This window comes from Eumetopias jubatus, unplaced genomic scaffold (assembly GCF_037043125.1).
Source record: "Eumetopias jubatus isolate StellerSeaLion01/CBP00866 unplaced genomic scaffold, mEumJub1_p1.0 scaffold_8, whole genome shotgun sequence".
Taxonomy (NCBI): Eukaryota; Metazoa; Chordata; class Mammalia; order Carnivora; family Otariidae; genus Eumetopias; species Eumetopias jubatus.
The window spans coordinates 62,962,616-62,979,306 of record NW_028274814.1 but is presented as its reverse complement, the minus strand read 5'-3'; the positions used below and the strand labels follow the sequence as shown (position 1 = coordinate 62,979,306).

The following is a 16,691-nucleotide window of genomic DNA, read 5'->3' as shown; positions in this document are numbered from 1 at the left end:
AATCTCTAGACTTAGTGCTTTATTTGTGAAGACTTTTGACTAAAATTTTATAAAGGTTATATGACCATGATTTATATATCTCCTTGAGCCTATTTGCTACATTATTGTCTAGGAATATGCCCTATTTATCAAAAATTTTGAAATTTATTGGCATAACATTACTCAAATTTTCTCAATATTTTAAAATCAGTGCAGGCGCCATAGTGGCTCAGTTAAGCGTCTGCCTTCAGCTAGGGTCACCTCTGGGTCCTGGAACTGAGTCCTACCTTGGGCTCCCTGTTCTCCGGGGAGTCTGCTTCTCCCTCTCCCTTTGTCCCTACCCCCTGCTTGTGCAGGTTCATGTGCGCCCTAATAAATAAAATTTTTGTTTAAAAAGTATTTTAAAAATCAATGTATATGACTTTTTAACTCTTCATATTGTTTATTTACATCATTTTTTTTCCTTGACCAAACTTGCCTAAGCTGTCAATTTCATTACTTTTTCAAGCCTGACTTTGGGCTTTCCTTATTTTCTCATGGTATGGTTGTTTTATTTCTTCTGCTGCTTTCATTATTTCCTTCCTTCTTTCAATTGGAAGCTTAGCTCATGAATTATCAGCCTTTTTCCCTAATATAAGGAAGGTAATACTTGCATTTTCTCCTAAATGCTTAGAAGAATGCCACAAGTTTTTCTGTTTTAACAGCACTGGATACTTTTATTATATAGAACTTAATAATTAACAAAAAAGACTTCCATTCTCATTGCACGTTTATGCAAGGACTTAAGAAAAATACTGAGAAGCTCTTGTTGTGGAGAGTGGGGCAAGGGCTGCAGCTCTGCAAGGATGAAATTTACTCTAGTGGCCTGGTTGCAACTGCTACCTTCTTTCCTCATCAACGTATTCTAGAACAAGAAGCATGACACTGCACACTGTCTCTCATCTGAAGATTTCAGAGCCCTCAAAAAAGTTCCACTGCAGGGGGTGGGGGAATGGGTTAGCCTGGTGATGGGTATTAAATATGGCACATTCTGCGTGGAGCGCTGGGTGTTATGCACAAACAATGAATCATGGAACACTACATCAAAAACTAATGATGTAATGTATGGTGATTAAGATAACAATAAAAAAAATCCTAAAAAAAAAAGTTCCACTGCAGTACGAAGTAATCCATGTTTTCCTCCTCATAGATGTGTCCCTCACTGTCAATAGCTCCAGAGAGGTTCTTTGTTTTCTCTTGTGCTGGTTGTAGATAACCAATGTAAGCTACGTGAATCCAAAAGCCATTACAGGTTTGTTAGGATTAATGAAGAGCTCTGGATTCACAACTCAAAATAAGGTTTTTGTATGGACCTCTGAGCCTTGAGTTTCGAAAGTCTGTCTCTTTGGGTGGTTTCTTTTTAAAGCTGGGAGGCTCAGACGCTGAAGACATCTTGACTAATGATTTATTATGCTGCAAGTTCGCCTCCTTTGCATGCCCCACATTTTTATGCATAATATTTTCATTAAGTTCTGAATTATGTCCTAATCTCCATTGTAATTTCTTCTTTCATCCCTGAGTTATTTACACTTCTTAAGGTTGGGTTTTTAGTATTTACTATTAATATTTTCCTTATGAATTTTATCCTAAATGTATACATAAGATGTTCTGAGAGATTTCTTATTACTTCACAATGAGTGCCTCAGCCCACTTTGCCCCAGCTTTAGCCCCTGGGGGTATGTGATGAGAAAGATGAGGGTTTTTTTCCTATACAAGTGGTATCAAGTAAAAACAGATCCAGACTTAGGTACAGAAAAACTTTATTGGAAAATATTGCGGCAATGAGAACACTCTGACCATAAGATCTCCAACTGTCTCAAAGATCAGGTGGAAAATAACTTTAATAGAAAAGAATATGTAAACCATGATAGAAAAATCCGAGTGTGAAGGAGATGAGCAGGTGATATAATGGGACAGTTGATTGGTAAAAGTCTTTTTTAGTGGTCAGTTAATTTTCAGGCGGTGTCACTGAGGAGATACTATTCCACATTCCAGTGCAGGTTGACTGAGGGTGGATTAAAATTCAGGGGTTTGTGAGGGGAGAAGCCTAAAGTCTGATCAGGTCATTTTAGGGCATTTTGTCCAGATTGGTCTGTAGGGACAAACAGTTCAACTAACCATTTATGAGACAAAGAATGGGAATTTGGAGGTCTAGGTCTAGCTTCGTCACATGAGAACAAAGTCATACAGGGAAAGGTGGTTCTCTGCAGTAAGCCATTGCCAGGAATACAGTAGGATGGAGGACCTTAACTGTTTTCCAGGAGCAGTGTTGTCAGTTGCCAGGCATTTTATGAAGTGCAAAAGGACAAAGGACAGAGTAGATGGGTTGGGGATTGTTTTACACGTCACACGACTACCTCTCTACCTTTAGCATATCCTAAATGGGAGTATCATCTCTGGCATTTGTGTGAGGAATTATAGAAATTACAGGAAGTGTATAGGATGTCTATTCCAATAATACATTCACAGTAGAACCCATGACCACAGTATTACCAGCTCCGCCTCGAAGTTATATTTAGCAATAAAGTTATATTTAATGTCCTCACTGGTTACTTTGCCTAGACCCAAAGTTGAATTTGCCTGTCCCTTCTCCCCACTAGACCAAGTATGACAGTCACTTGGGCACCCACATCCAACAAAGCCATGAAGGGTTGTGTCCCTTCTTTCCTTAATCCTCCAGAAAATTCCAACAGGGATATAGAGTCTATGGTCCTTTGGGAAGAGAGAGACCATAGCCCCATCTTTAATGAGGTTTCTCCTTAAAACAACTTAGATCTGGGTAGAAGGGAAGGGAGGGAGGAATCAGGAGATGAAAGACACAGACATCCATTGTCTTCTGTCCTCCCAAAGCCGTGTACCAGGTAGCAAAACGATCACTGCCCATACATCCATTTCCGCTTTTAGGACTTCCTCATCCAACAGCCATGTCCACAAAATGATGGCTAAGAGAAGCTGTTATATACAGTCTTTATGAATTATGTTATATAATCTTTATGAATATTTCAGAATGTGTATTGTCCTTTTTCTATAACACCTTAAACTAGGAAACAACAGGCAATTTCAAATATAAAATAATCTCAGGTAAGGATAACAGTAGTCTACCAGCTTAAGGCTATAAACTTTTTGTACTTCTCTCTTGGGGCTAATTGTATTGCTCAGTACTTTGAATATTACTTTCTTTTGTGAGTTATCTTCTATCTCATGCTAGTATTTAAAAATAAAATTCATTTTATGGGGCGCTTGGGTGGCTCAGTCAGTTAAACATCTGCCTTCTGCTCAGGTCATGATCCCAGGGTCCTGGGATGAAGCCCTGTGGCAGGCTCCCTGCTCAGAGTCTGCTTCTCCCTCTGCCTCTCCCCCCCTCCCCACTCCTGGCTTGTGCTCTCTCTCACTCACTCTCTCGCTCTCAAATAAATAAATAAGATCTTTTAAAAAAAATAAAAATAAAATTCATTTTAAACGGGTACCTGTCTCAGTCAGAGGACTTGTGTGCCTCTTGATTTTGAGGTTGTGAGTTCAAGCCTAGTGTTAGGTGTAGAGATTACTTAAATAAAACAAAATGTAAAAAAGAAAGCATGATTACTCATGGGGTGCCTGGCTGGCTCAGTCGGTAGAGCATGTGACTCTTGATTTCAGGGTTGTGAGCTCAAGCCTGAAAAATTAAAAATAAAAAAATCTTAAACAAATAAAACGCATTTTAAGTGATGCCAGATAGAATAAGCCAACATCTTAAGTATCTATTAGTATAGATAACATTTAATATTACTTTAAAAATCAATGACTCTATATAAATTGTATTCTGGAGTTAAAATGTGCCCCTAAGCAGTATTTTTTGAGAACTGTGGAAGAGCTTGATTATGATGGGAATAACGGGCAGAATCTCAGACTATTGTTCTTGCACTTTCTTAAACTCCAAAATCTTTAAACTCCGGATAGTAGCAACAGATCATAGGAAATGTAGCTCAGGATATTCAGAAAAACGTAGCCTCAGGAGACAGAAGTAGTTACAATGTAGAATACATTTCAACTCCAGCATTCTTGTGGAAATAATCAGAGGATTCAAAGAGAAGAGTTGAGTACACACACAATCATACTTGAGAATACTGACACAAATGTTAGCAGTAACAAAATAAGGTGGAATGTAGAAAATGAATTAAAGTAACTGATGTTGAATTATGTTCTGGTCAGATTAGAATGCAGGAATAAAGATTCAAAGGTTAACAAATCAGAAGACAGAAACTTCAGATAAATAAAAAGGATGAGAAGGAATCGATGACTCTCAGAACATACTTCACAAGGCAAATCAAGAAGAATGAAAAAAGCAGGTCAAAAGATATGGGAAAGGATAGTTCAGGATGAAGAAAAATCCTCTCAAAATAGCACAGGAATTCTACAGATAGAGAAGATGATTTCTTAGTAGAAACACATGTGGAGATGAAGTAGCATGGGTATGAGGTTCTGGAAAAAGAGGAATGTTTCCAGAAAAGTGATCTTATCTCTCATCCAGCCACACTAGCCCTCTGTTTCTTTTTCTTTTTTTAAAGATTTTATTTATTTATTTGACACAGACAGAAAGAAAAAGAGAAAGAGAGCACACAACCAGGGGCAGTGACAGGCAGAGGGAGAGAGAGAAGCAGGCTCCCAGCTGAGCAGGGATCATGTGATCCCCAGGAACACAACCTGAAGTCAGACACCTAACTGACTGAGCTACCCAGGTACCCCATAATCCTCTGTTTCTCAAAAGCAACATGGTTTCAGAAACTTTCCTTGCTCCAAACATATATAATGTCACCTCTGAAGAGGCAGAAGGACACCAGCCTAAATTGAAATGTCCCATATCTCTACACTTACCATCTCTCCTCTGGCTTGAGGGATGTTTTGATTTACAAAAAAGACTGTAGAAATTTGATAAAATAAAGATAGAAATGTCACAACAGAATTTTAAAGTACATCTGTTTAATTATATTATAACCATTAATGCAACATTTGCCTCATTTCGATAATAAAAAATGATGGTATAATGATGGTTTAAAGCTGGTTCAATCGCAATTTTAGAGGCCTACTTATCAAGAGTGAAAATAGAAGACTATTAAAAATAGCTAAAAAGGTAACGTGTCATAGTGCTTAATGTTTCTGTAACTGTTGGTAAGGCTTACATCTAAATTTGATGCAGAATTCTCAATGGCACTGAAATAGTTTTCTCAGCCACATGGTATATACTGGTACTATGAGTCTGGAAGAGACTGGCTATGGGTACCACTCCTTGTCTTCAGTTGTGACTGCGCAATATCAGCAAGTGCACTTTGTATCTTTTCCAGAAGCATGTCCCCTCGATAAACAACATCCTCCAGACATGTAGCAGCTTCGTGGTTTTCTTCTTCCAGCTTATACAAGCTAGCAGCCTTTGTAAGACACAAATTAAAAAATCTTTTGAGAAATGAAAAACTTGGAGATTAGTAAGAGTTGAGAAGAAAAAAAAACTATAGAAGTATTTATTTCTAAATCTGGATGACTCTCAAACCATTACAATAGATTTCTGTGTCAGAAATTCTAAAATCAGATAACTTTTAAGAGTTTTCCCTGTATGAATTATTTAAAAGAATGAATTTTCAATTAGAGATCTCTGGATGTCTACATGTGACTCTCCTCCACACTGCTTTTGGACGCTACTATTCTACTCCACACCCAGAATACCACCCTCCTCTCATTCTTTGCTAGGAAAAGAGCCAAACTGAGAAAAATAGAAGTTTCCTTATAGCTCAAAATTGGACAACCATATATACACAGCATGGTCTTTAATAGACTACAGTACAATTAATAAAACTTCAATTTTAAAATTTAATCTTGGGGCACCTGGCTGGCTCAGTCAGTGGAGCATGCGACTCTTGATCCGGGGGTTGTGAGTTCGAGCCCCATGTTGGGTGTAGAGATTACTTAAAAATAAAATCTTTAAAATAACTAAGTAAATAAATAAAACTTAATCATAATGAAACTTTGAATGCCATAACAAAAGGTATTAAATCTCCTTTCGGGCACCTAGCTGGCTCAGTCAGAGGAGCGTGTGACTCTTAATCCTGGGATCATGAGTTTAAGCCCCATGTTGGGGGTAGAAATTATTAAAAAAAAAAAAAAATCTATCTCCTTTAATCAAAATTCTCTACTAGCAAATTTCTCAAAGGAAAAAAGATTTTACCTGTAAAGCAGCTGTAGATTCTTCACTGGGTAATGAATCTATCAAAACATCAATGTCTTTTGCTGTTCGTGCAATCAGTGCTGCAAAAAGCTGGGCATATTCTAAGGAAAGATATCACTCATTCAGAGTATTAGGAAATGTCAAGTTTTCAGAAAAAGAAGTTAAATTTGAAGCTAATGAAACCGGGAAAGTTCATAAACTTTTTCTGTACTAGGCTTTGAATGATTAAAATGTAATTTTAACACACCAATCCTATTACATGCTTGAGAATTAGCCTTACTATTAACTCAAATTGGGAAGTAAACATAATTATTTCATTTTTTAGGACAATATGCCAGTCAATCGAATAAAGAAATCTGTAAATGGGATGACTTCCTTATTAAGGTCCCTCAAGTGAAATTCAGCTAAATTCATACAAATTCATCTCTAAAGGAGTAACAATCTGTTATCTGACATGAATGGAATTATGAGATGTTATGTAAATTGACTGTAACAAATTCATTTCTTTTATAACAAAACTTGCAGTAATATTCTCAAACAACAAAAGTGTAAGAAAGCCATAAGTAAGCTACATTTCTCAAATTTAATTTTAAAGGATTACAAGTAATATATATGATGGTCAAACTAAGAGAAGCCAAGAAAATCTATTTACCTTCTGTAGGATTAGCAGGCTGATCTTTGTTAATTGCTGTCTGAATATTACTAAAAGAAGCAGGAGGACCACACTGCTGCAACACTCCAATGGCATTACAAAACTGATCTGCAAGCTTGAGGCCGAAGAAAACATGTCAGAGTTAGAAAGGATTTATCAGTTTTCAGGATTTTATCAGTAATAGCAACAAAAATAAGTTTCTATAATAATGATCTCTGAGCAAGGGAATAGAACAGGAATAATTTTGGATAAAATTAGCCAATTATTATTAACAATGATTAAATGTTTTAATCATGCAAAGAAATGAGGTTTGGTATCAACATACTTGAAACAGTTAAAAGGAAATACAAGATAATCTTTGTTTTCTTCCCAAGGTAATAGAATGATAAGAGAAATATATGCCAGTATTTGTTACAAGCATAAGTAAGGATTTTTTGGGGGGGGTGGGTAGGAAAGAGCAAATATGACTGGCCAATAAAAGTATGGCCCTAGGATAAATTTTAAAATGTGTAACTCATATACAAAGTACACTGTCCTTTTTTTTTTTTTTGAGACTAAAGTAGTTACAAGTATAAAGAAACAGTGTGGAAAAGACTCCACCTTAAGAAGTCTTAAGGCCAGGATCCAGTCCCGCATCAGGCTCCCTGCTCCGCGGGGAGCCTGCTTCTCCCTCCGCCTCTCTCTCTCTCTCTGTCTCTCATGAATAAATACATACAATCTTTAAAAAGGCCATTGATGGATGAATGAATAAAGAAACTGTGGTACACACACACACACACACACACACACACACACACACACACAGGAACATTATTCAGCCATTAAAAAAGGGGGAGGGAAATCTTGCCATTTGTGACATGAATGTGACAAATCTTGCCATTTGTGGGCATTATGCTAAATGAAATAAGTCAGAGAAAGACAAATACTACGTGATGTTACCTATATGTGGAATCTAAACAAAACAAAAACTGAGCTCACACACAGAGGACAGACTAGTGGTTATCAGAGGTGAGGTGGGGTTAAGGTGGGCAAAAAGGGTGAAGGGGGTCAAAAAGTACAACCTTTCAGTTATAAAATAAGTAAGTCATGGGGATATAATGTACAGTATGGTGACTACAGTTAATACTGTGCTATATTTTTGAAAGTTGCTAAGAGTAAATCTTAGAAGGTCTCATCAAAAGAAAAATATTTTAACTTTGTAACTACAGTATGGTGACATATTAACTAGACTTATTGTGATCGTTTCACAATATACACAAACACTGAATCATTATGTGGTACACCTGAAACTAATGTTCTATCTCAATTATACCTCAATTAAAAAAAAAAAAAGGACTCCACCTCAAGTATTTGGAAATGTTTTTCTCCATGACTCAAGTTGTAAATTCCCACCGCTCTAAAAGTATTCCTTAAGCAGTTCTGAAGACCGAGAATACCAATTCCTTACAATCAGCAAACTTAAGACTCCTATCCTCCCAACCAGCTTCCCTCCAGAGTCCTGATCTCTTGAACCTCACTTCCTCAAATCAGTGAATGACCATTTCCACTAAGTTTCTCTGCCATTATTTAAATGACAGAACTCAAAATCAACTGTTTCCTTTGTTTACTATCTAATTTGTATTCATAATCTCCTAGTTATTAGCCAGTCCAACTTCACTCACTTTCCTTTCATATTCAAATCCTTCTTTTCCCTTTTCCTTCTATCGTCATTGCCACTGTGTTAGTTCAATTATCTCACAATGTAATTATTACAACAGCCTCCTTATTGTTTTCTAGTTCACTGTTATTTTACCCTGCCTAAAAAAATTTTGAGCTCAGGGGCGCCTGGGTGGCACAGTTGGTGAAGTGTCCAACTCTTGGTTTTGGCTCAGGTAGTTATCTCAGGGTTGTGGGACCAAGCCCTGTGTTGGGCTGTGTGCAGAATCTGCTCAAGATTCTCTCCCTCTCCCTCTGCCCCTCCCACTCGTGTGCACCCTCTCTCTCTCTCTCTCTCAAATAAATAAACCTTTAAAAAAAAATTTGAGCTCGCCCCAACTTGGCCTTTGAGATTAATCTCCAACTCTTCAGGCTATTTCAAAGCTTTCAATAATCTAACTCAACTCTACTTATTCATTTTCTACTAATCCTTCATATATACCTAACTAGTGATAAATTCATTCCTGACTATACTGTGTTGTTCACATTTTGCTACTTGTAATGGAGCAGCAGTAAGTGCTCTGAAGCTGTACAAATGTGGATTCCAATTCTGGTTCTAGTAACCTGAGCAGGATTTTTCATTTTTTAATTGGGAACACTTTCACATTACACCATTGTTTTGAGGAATAGAGAAAACACACATGCACAAATACTCAACACTGCGGCTATCAGTTGTGTTCTTCAAAAGCTCTCAAAATCCATTTATTCAACAAATAACTTATCAAAAATAAAACTCTATGACAAGCATTGTATATAAACATAGCGATACAGTGTATAAGACATAGTTTCTGCCCTCATGGAGTTCTCAAGAGGGTAAAACAAATGTTATTTTAATACTTTTACAAATAATTATAATTCAGATCAATGCTAAGATTTCCTCTATTTTAATTCTTATCACTCTATATTCCAATTTATCTCAGCACTTACAGTTGAAGACACTTGATTCATTAAAACTACCTAACCAAATACTACTTTTACATTATTTAAATGTCTCTTGAGTATATGACATCTTTCTAATGAGACTGTGAACTCCTTAAGGAGTATTTCTCTGTAAACATGATAGTGCTTACAGACACAGTAGGCATTCATACTAGTTAACCTAGAGGTTTCTCTCCAAAATCCAATTATCAGCATGCTTACCCTGGAGTTAAGGCCATGTTCACTTTCTCCTACTATCTTTCTGGTTACAAGAAGATGTGTGAATATGCAACATTTCTCCTAAAATAACATTTCTACCCAGCAGCATCATTACAATTTGATTCTGAAAAGCCTCAAAGGAATATCTCCCAGAGGGAAGTTGGCTGGCAGCCCAGGCAAGTCACCATAAAGTAGAATTTATCTTAGTGAATTCATCAACATTTAGGGGCTAGCCCTCTCAGTCAGTCCTAAAAGGTCTTATTTACAGAGTAGATCAGTTTTTCACAAGTAGATTCATACCTTGAAGTGAACAAAGATTGATGCAACAATAAGAATCCTAACTTCTTAGCCTCCAGTGTGAAAAAATTGGCAAGGGACCAGATACTTAAGATTTTTCCAGTCAACATATTCTCTCTATACCTTTTGCCTGGGACATCAAATTATAAATAGAATGACAATGAGAAATGTAACTACTAATGGGAAACTCTTTAACTGTTAATGGTAATGATTATATGAATCCTTTAGTTTGCGTATACTTTCCAGTTAGGCATAAAAGGAAAAATAATAAGAAGGATCAAAGTAAGGGGGCCCTTAACAGGAAATAGACTTTTTGAGACACATTAAAGACGACTTAAATAAACGGGAACATACACAAGGATTAGAAGATTCACTCTCATAAAGATGTCAGTTTTCCCCAAACTGATTTATGCTAGAGAGCGCCAAGAGACGGAACGAAACCCTTTGTCTATAGGAACCAACTAAGATGAAACAAAACTTCTCACCTCACCATCACTCTAACCTCAACCTGAAAGTCCAGGGGAAGGAATACCCTCGGCTGACATTTAACGAAAAAGCTCCAATCATCAAGAGCCCAGTTTCTCTTCCACGTCTTTAACACTGATAAGGGAAAAAGAAGCTTCCGCTTCTTCTCCCCTTACTCCCGACAGAGAAACGATCCCATAAGCACTACTGACAATAAGATAAAAATGTCCCCAGAGAACAGGACAGGACCGTGACGCCTAAGTGTCCTGATAGAGATCCTCTACTTTTCAGGCGAAAGAGGCTGCTCCCTCCCTCAGCTCTCCGCAAAGCCGGCAGCCGGCCTCAAACCTCCCAGGACGCCGCGCCGCCTCCCGCCGCCACCAGCGCTTTTTGCCCAAGCCCTGCCTTAGTCCGCTTCTCCACTTACGGGTGTTTTTCTCGGGCCCCTTTTCCTCTCTTGTTTTACCTCAGGAAAGGGGAAGACAGAGACCAATAGAGCGAAATTGCTCACCGAGTTCACCGCGTCCTGCAGCTGTGTGAGCCGGTCCGCCATGTTCCTCCTGCAAGCCAAGGAGGCTAAGGCAGCTGCTCGTACGCGATTAGGCAGCTTCAGGACGCGTCGTGGCCAATCATACGGCAGCGTTCTTGGAAGGGGTGGAGTCAGTGGAACTCCACGCCTGGCGAGAAGAGGGAGGGTGGGACTTTTCCAAGGCTTTATTTAGGTTCGCTCTACCAGCCAAGGAGCTCTGCTGCGCGTATTTTGAGTAACTTAGCGGTTTTTCCGACTCCGTTCGTTTTTTGGATCCAGCGTACTGTTCTCGAGGTTTTTGGGTGTTAAACATTTTACAGAGATTGTTAGATTCTGCGGTTTTAAAAGTAATTTTCCCGACCCTCCCTTATATTCACGTTTAAACATTGTCTTGTGGGGCGCCTGGGTGGCTCAGTCGTTAAGCGTCTGCCTTTCGCTCAGGTCATGATCCCAGAGTCCTGGGATCGAGCCCCGCATAGGGCTCCCTGCTCCGCGGGAAGCCTGCTTCTCCCTCTCCCTGCTTGTGTTCCCTCTCTCTCTCTGTGTCTCTATCAAATAAATAAAATCTTAAAAAAAAAATAAACATTGCCTTGAAGCATTGTTACATTGGATTTCCAGGTGGACCACATAACACACAGCGGGCAACTCAAGAATAGTTGGGGGTCGCAATACCGATTTTAACTTCAACAGATCCAAATTAAAATTCACCAGGCAGTCTTGGCTGCGTTAGGATGCCTCCTCTGTTGCTTTTGGGCGGTCCTCCCAAGTGGAGACTGGGTGCGTGCTTTAATTCTGAATGTGGGTGTGCTGGGGAAGCTGACACACATGGGATGGAGAGCATCCGAAAAATTAAGTACTAAATCGAGCTGTATTGACTGTGTAAGAAGAGAATGGTTAGAAAAGGAAGGTTTCTGTGGGCAAAGGTGAGTGGCAGAAGAGCCATTTGGAGTTCAGAGGTAAGGTGTGAGTGTAGGTAACTGATAAGAATCTCGTTCCTTTGACAGCGAAGAACTCAGTGTGAAGAACAGAAGAGGGTTCGTGGAAAGTAGTTCAGTGTGTAGTTGGGAGAAAGAAGGTTCCTGGAAAATGAGCCTTATGTGTAGGTAGAAAAAGGGACAATTTTTAAACAGATAGGATGTGCAATTTAGACTTAACCTTGAGACCTGTTGAGGGTTTAGGTGTGAAGGAAGATAATAGAAACTTGTATCTGCCTGGTTCAGTGAGTGGATCATGTGACGCCTGATCTCCTGGTCCTGAGTTTGAGCCCCAGGTTGGGCGTAGAAATTACTTTAAAAAAAAAGAAAGAAAAGAAAAGAAACTTGGTATCTAAGGAAAGTTAAAGCCTGGGACAGGGTGGCAAGAAATGAGCCTGGATCAGCAAATGACTAGTTCGTGGACTTGGGACAAACTCATCTCATATACCCTTCTTCTCTGGGTGATTATTCCTGATTACCCTACTAGGGTTGGGGGAAGGTGGGGGAATTATCCACTGAAAACTCAGCTTGTCAGATTTACCCCAACACTAGCAGGGAAGCTCTACTTCTGCTCCACCACTCCTTCCCCTTAATCCCCAATCTACATATCTGCTGGGACCTAATTAGGAACCTCTCCAGGTGAGGCACCCCCCCCATAATGGAATTAATGAGAGATAACTCTAATTTGTTTTAATCATAATATGGGGTAATCTTGTGACTCTCTCTTCCCATCCTCAGGTGAGAGTATACCTTATTGAGTGCTTGCCAACTACCAAGAATGTGTTAGGTGCTGGGTTTGCAAAGGTGAATAAGCCAGGGGTTCATTGGGAGAAGGGCTTTGCAGTTCCAAGAATGAAATGGGTTAGGCCTAGACTAGGGTGTTAACTCTGATAAGAGAAGAAGAAAGGTTTGTTTTGAAGGAAATGTTAGCATGGGTTGGTGCCCGGTTAGATATAGAGGGATGAATGAGAGAGCCCATAAAGAGAATACTGTTTTGCCTGATTGAAGAGAACTTGGGCACCTGGCGGAGAGGAGCCACTTGAAGACAAATCATGTTATGACACAGCTTTTGTCCTGTCATTATCTTCTTAAAGGTCTTCAGTAGCTCTGCTGAGACCTCAGGCTGGTGTACAGCCATTTCTGCCTGGTTTTCAAGGGTCACAATAATCTGTCTCCAGAGAACAGATCCAGCCGTCTCTCCCAATAATATTCTGAGTGAAATCAGATTTTTCATCCATGGTCCCTGAACCCTTGGTTTTCCCGGGCTTCTTAAGACCCTTCTGGCCATGGACACTTTTAAGAATGAGATGAAAGCTATGGACCCTTTCCCCAGACCAGGCTCAACATTTTTCATACGTTTTTAAGGGGTTTATGAATCTCCTGAAGCTGAGGACTTCAGGGAAAAACCCACCTGCCAAAAACAGTCTTCTTGTGTCTAGCTCAGGATTTCTCAGCAGCAGCACTATTGACATTTTAGGCTGGATTCTTCTTCTTCTTTTTTTTTTTCTGGAGTGCTATCCTGTGCCTTATAGAATGTTTAGCGTCATCACTGTCCTCTACCCATGAAGTGACAATGGCAAACTCCCAGTGGTGACAATACAAAATATCTCCAGATATTCCCAAATGTCCCCTGCAGGGCAAAATTGCTCCCATTTGGGAACCACTTGTCTAGCTCTTTCCTCATTCTTTACCTTTATCCAAATAATTGCTTTGCTGCTATTTCTTTACTCTTTTACAGTTTTACCTTTTTTCATGTAAATTCTATGAATTCCTGGAGTCCACATGGACCACTCCTTTTCCTTTTTATGATTTTGACACTTTTTCATATGCTTTTTCACTTGCTGTTCTTGCATCCCCAACTGGATTATATGGTTTGAAGAGCAGAAACCCAGTATTACATACCCCTTAAACACATAATTTTGGTAAGTATGTTCTTTTAAACTTCATTTTATTTTTTAAAGTTTATTTACTTATTTTTGTAGTAATTTCTACACCCAATGTGGGGCTGGAACTCACAACCCCCAGATCAAGAGTCACTCAGTCCAACTGAGCCAGCTAGGCACCTCTACACTTCATATTATCAAAAGTTTCAAACATATACAAAAATAGAATAATAAGGTGGACACTCACGTATTCATCACCCAGCTTCAATTATCAACTCATAGCTAATCTTGTGGTAAGTACTTTGATTTTTTTTTTAAATCTGTAGTGACTCCTTATTTAAAAAAAAATCATTAACAATTTTTCAACTTAGCATTCCAGACTCTTTTTTTTTTTAAAGATTTTATTTATTTATTTGAGAGAGAGAGAGAGAGAAACAGTATGAGAGGGGAGAAGGTCAGAGGGAGAAGCAGGCTCCCCGCTGAGCCGGGAGCCCGATGTGGGACTCGATCCCAGGACTCCAGGATCATGACCCGAGCCGAAGGCAGTTGCTCAACCAACTGAGCCACCCAGGCGCCCCCGCATTCTAGACTCTTAACTACTTTTATTGCCTACTCAGTCACAATTTATTAAACATCTAAAACATTCCAAGCACTGGGCTGAAATACTATAAATAAGCATTTGCTATACTAGACTCCCTTTGTTCCCTTGTTGACCATCCCCTCACCTTATTTTAAACATTTCTTTTTTTTTAATAAAACCCTTCCTGAAACCCTACTATAAGTTAATTGCTCCCAATCTGGGGCGCCTGGGTGGCTCAGTCGTAAGCGTCTGCCTTCGGCTCAGGTCATGGTCCTGGGGTCCTGGGATGGAGCCCCTGCATCGGGCTCCCTGCTCAATGGGAAGCCTGCTTCTCCCTCTCCGCCTGCTTGTGTTCCCTCTCTCGCTGTCTCTCTCTGTCAAAAAATAAATAAAATCTCAAAAAAAAAAAAAAAAAGACCTAGTGTACGTTTGGAAAATGCTTTAACCGAGGGCCTGTGATTGCTCTGAGGGAAGAAGGCTATCTTAGCTACTCAATTAAGGCATAGGATTTAATAGGCAGTGACTCTGGTGCCATGTTGTGAAGTTAGTATCTCCAGAACACAGCATAACTTTATCATATTTTAAAAAAGAAAGATTTATGATTACCTAGGAAGACTCCATCTAGATTCAGGGCTCTCTTCCAATTAATCTGTCAGTCTCTGTGGATTCTTTTGCCCAGAGGAATCTAAGAGCTTAGTTTTTTCTTCTCCCCCTTTTTTGGGGGGGCATAAGGAGGGACAACTTATTGAATCATACACAGTATAGGTTTTTTAATGTCTACATCACCTATCATCTAATCATATGTAGGAGACTTAGTGAATTCTATTTGGAAACAGATCTTGTGTATTACATTTGTAGATGTTGTGTTACAAAGCATAAAGAAGTATTTTTCAGATAGTGGTCCCAATAATATTATGTACAGGTTGGGACCTGGGATTGTTAGAGGTTCTTAGCCCTTGAGTTGTTCTGTTAAGTAAGCCAAGACAAACTTTATGTCTCTAAAGGGTTTTACAATTTTCTCTAGACTTTCAAATTTGTTTTTTTATATATATATATATATTCTTTAGAGCACAATGAGGGGCTCCTGGGTGGCTCAGTCGTTAAACCTCTGGCTTGGGCTCAGATTATGGTCCCAGGGTCCTGGCATTGCACCCCACATCTGGCTCCCTGTTCAGCAGGAAGCCTACTTCTCCCTCTCCCACTCCCCCTGCTTGTGTTCCCTCTCTCGCTGTGTCTCTCTCTGTTCAATAAATAAATAAAATCTTTTTAAAAAAAAAAAGCTTTAAAAAAAATTGCTCCCAATCTTCACCACAATTGTTCCTTGTACTTTTGTTACTGCACTTAGTATATTGAGATGTAATTATTCATACATGACTAATTCCCTCACTACCATGAGCTGCTTGTGGGCAAAAAACATTTTAATTTTCTCCGTATTTCCAATACCTAGCACCTAGCATTTAGTCTGGCACATAGAAGCCAATGAATGCATATTTGTGGACCAAATGAATACATTTTCTATCATAATGATTTTCATATAATAATTACTAAGTAAACATTTTTTGGATTTAATTTAGTAAACACAGTCAAAATAATGTAACCCACAGGAACAAAAGAGTTAACAAAAATACAGAGCAAAGGTGAGATTAGAGTGGGATAGGATAAATGGGCAAATTTCACAGAGTGCCTTTCTTGCCTTTCCCCTAGAGCCCTGTCCTCATCTCTACCCGAGGTCTTGGGCTTTATAAAATATCTAGGATAGGTTGCTTGTCTTCCTTCCTTTTCTAAATTTTAGGCAGACTTTAAGGCTCTAGTTATCTATATCTTCGGTTTGGGATCTTCTCAGTTTTTGCATTTCCTTCCTTTCTTTTCTTTCTTTCTTTCCTTCCTTCCTTCTTTCTTCTTTCTTTCTTTTTTCTTTCTTTCTTTCTTTCTCTCTCTCTTTCTTTCTTTCTCTCTCTCTCTCTCTTTCTTTCTTTCTCTCTTTCTTTCTCTCTCTTTCTTTCTTTCTTTCTCTCTTTCTTTCTTTCTCTCTCTTTCTTTCTCTCTCTCTTTCTTTCTTTCTCTCTCTCTTTCTTTCTTTCTTTCTCTCTCTCTTTCTTTCTTTCTTTCTCTTTCTTTCTTTCTCTCTTTCTCTCTTTCTTTCTTTCTTTCTTTCTCTCTTTCTTTCTTTCTTTCTCTCTCTCTCTCTTTCTTTCTCTCTCTCTCTTTCTTTCTTTCTTTCTCTCTCTTTTTCTCTCTCTTTCTTTCTCTCTCTCTTTCTTTCTTTCT

At 38.9% G+C, this 16,691-nt stretch overlaps 1 protein-coding gene across 2 annotated transcripts; it reads right to left on the bottom strand.

The window, feature by feature from the left end:
* Window positions 1-1,761: 1,761 nt before the first annotated feature.
* Window positions 1,762-11,069, bottom strand: MED21 (mediator complex subunit 21). 2 transcript variants are annotated; one of them, XR_015768835.1, is made up of 5 exons: window positions 10,969-11,069; window positions 6,864-6,978; window positions 6,212-6,312; window positions 5,175-5,420; window positions 1,762-3,670 (listed from the first exon to the last, which is right to left on the bottom strand). XR_015768835.1 is itself a non-coding variant. In XM_028113322.2 (4 exons), exons 1-4 carry the CDS (start codon window positions 11,008-11,010, stop codon window positions 5,244-5,246), a joined length of 435 nt encoding a protein of 144 aa, XP_027969123.1. In that variant the 5' UTR covers window positions 11,011-11,069; the 3' UTR covers window positions 3,677-5,243. The 2 variants fall into 2 exon arrangements, 1 of the variants encoding a protein (XP_027969123.1); XM_028113322.2 differs by lacking the exon at window positions 1,762-3,670 and having other exon boundaries at window positions 3,677-5,420.
* Between the last annotated feature and the right edge of the window lie 5,622 nt (window positions 11,070-16,691).

Coding starts and splice junctions, on each gene's coding strand:
- MED21 (XM_028113322.2), bottom strand. CDS start 11,010: ATGGCGGACCGGCTCACACAGCTGCAGGACGCGGTGAACTCG. Junction 6,979..10,968: donor TGCAGGACGCGGTGAACTCG/GTGAGCAATTTC, acceptor TTCGGCCTCAAG/CTTGCAGATCAGTTTTGTAA. Junction 6,313..6,863: donor GCCTGCTAATCCTACAGAAG/GTAAATAGATTT, acceptor ATCTTTCCTTAG/AATATGCCCAGCTTTTTGCA.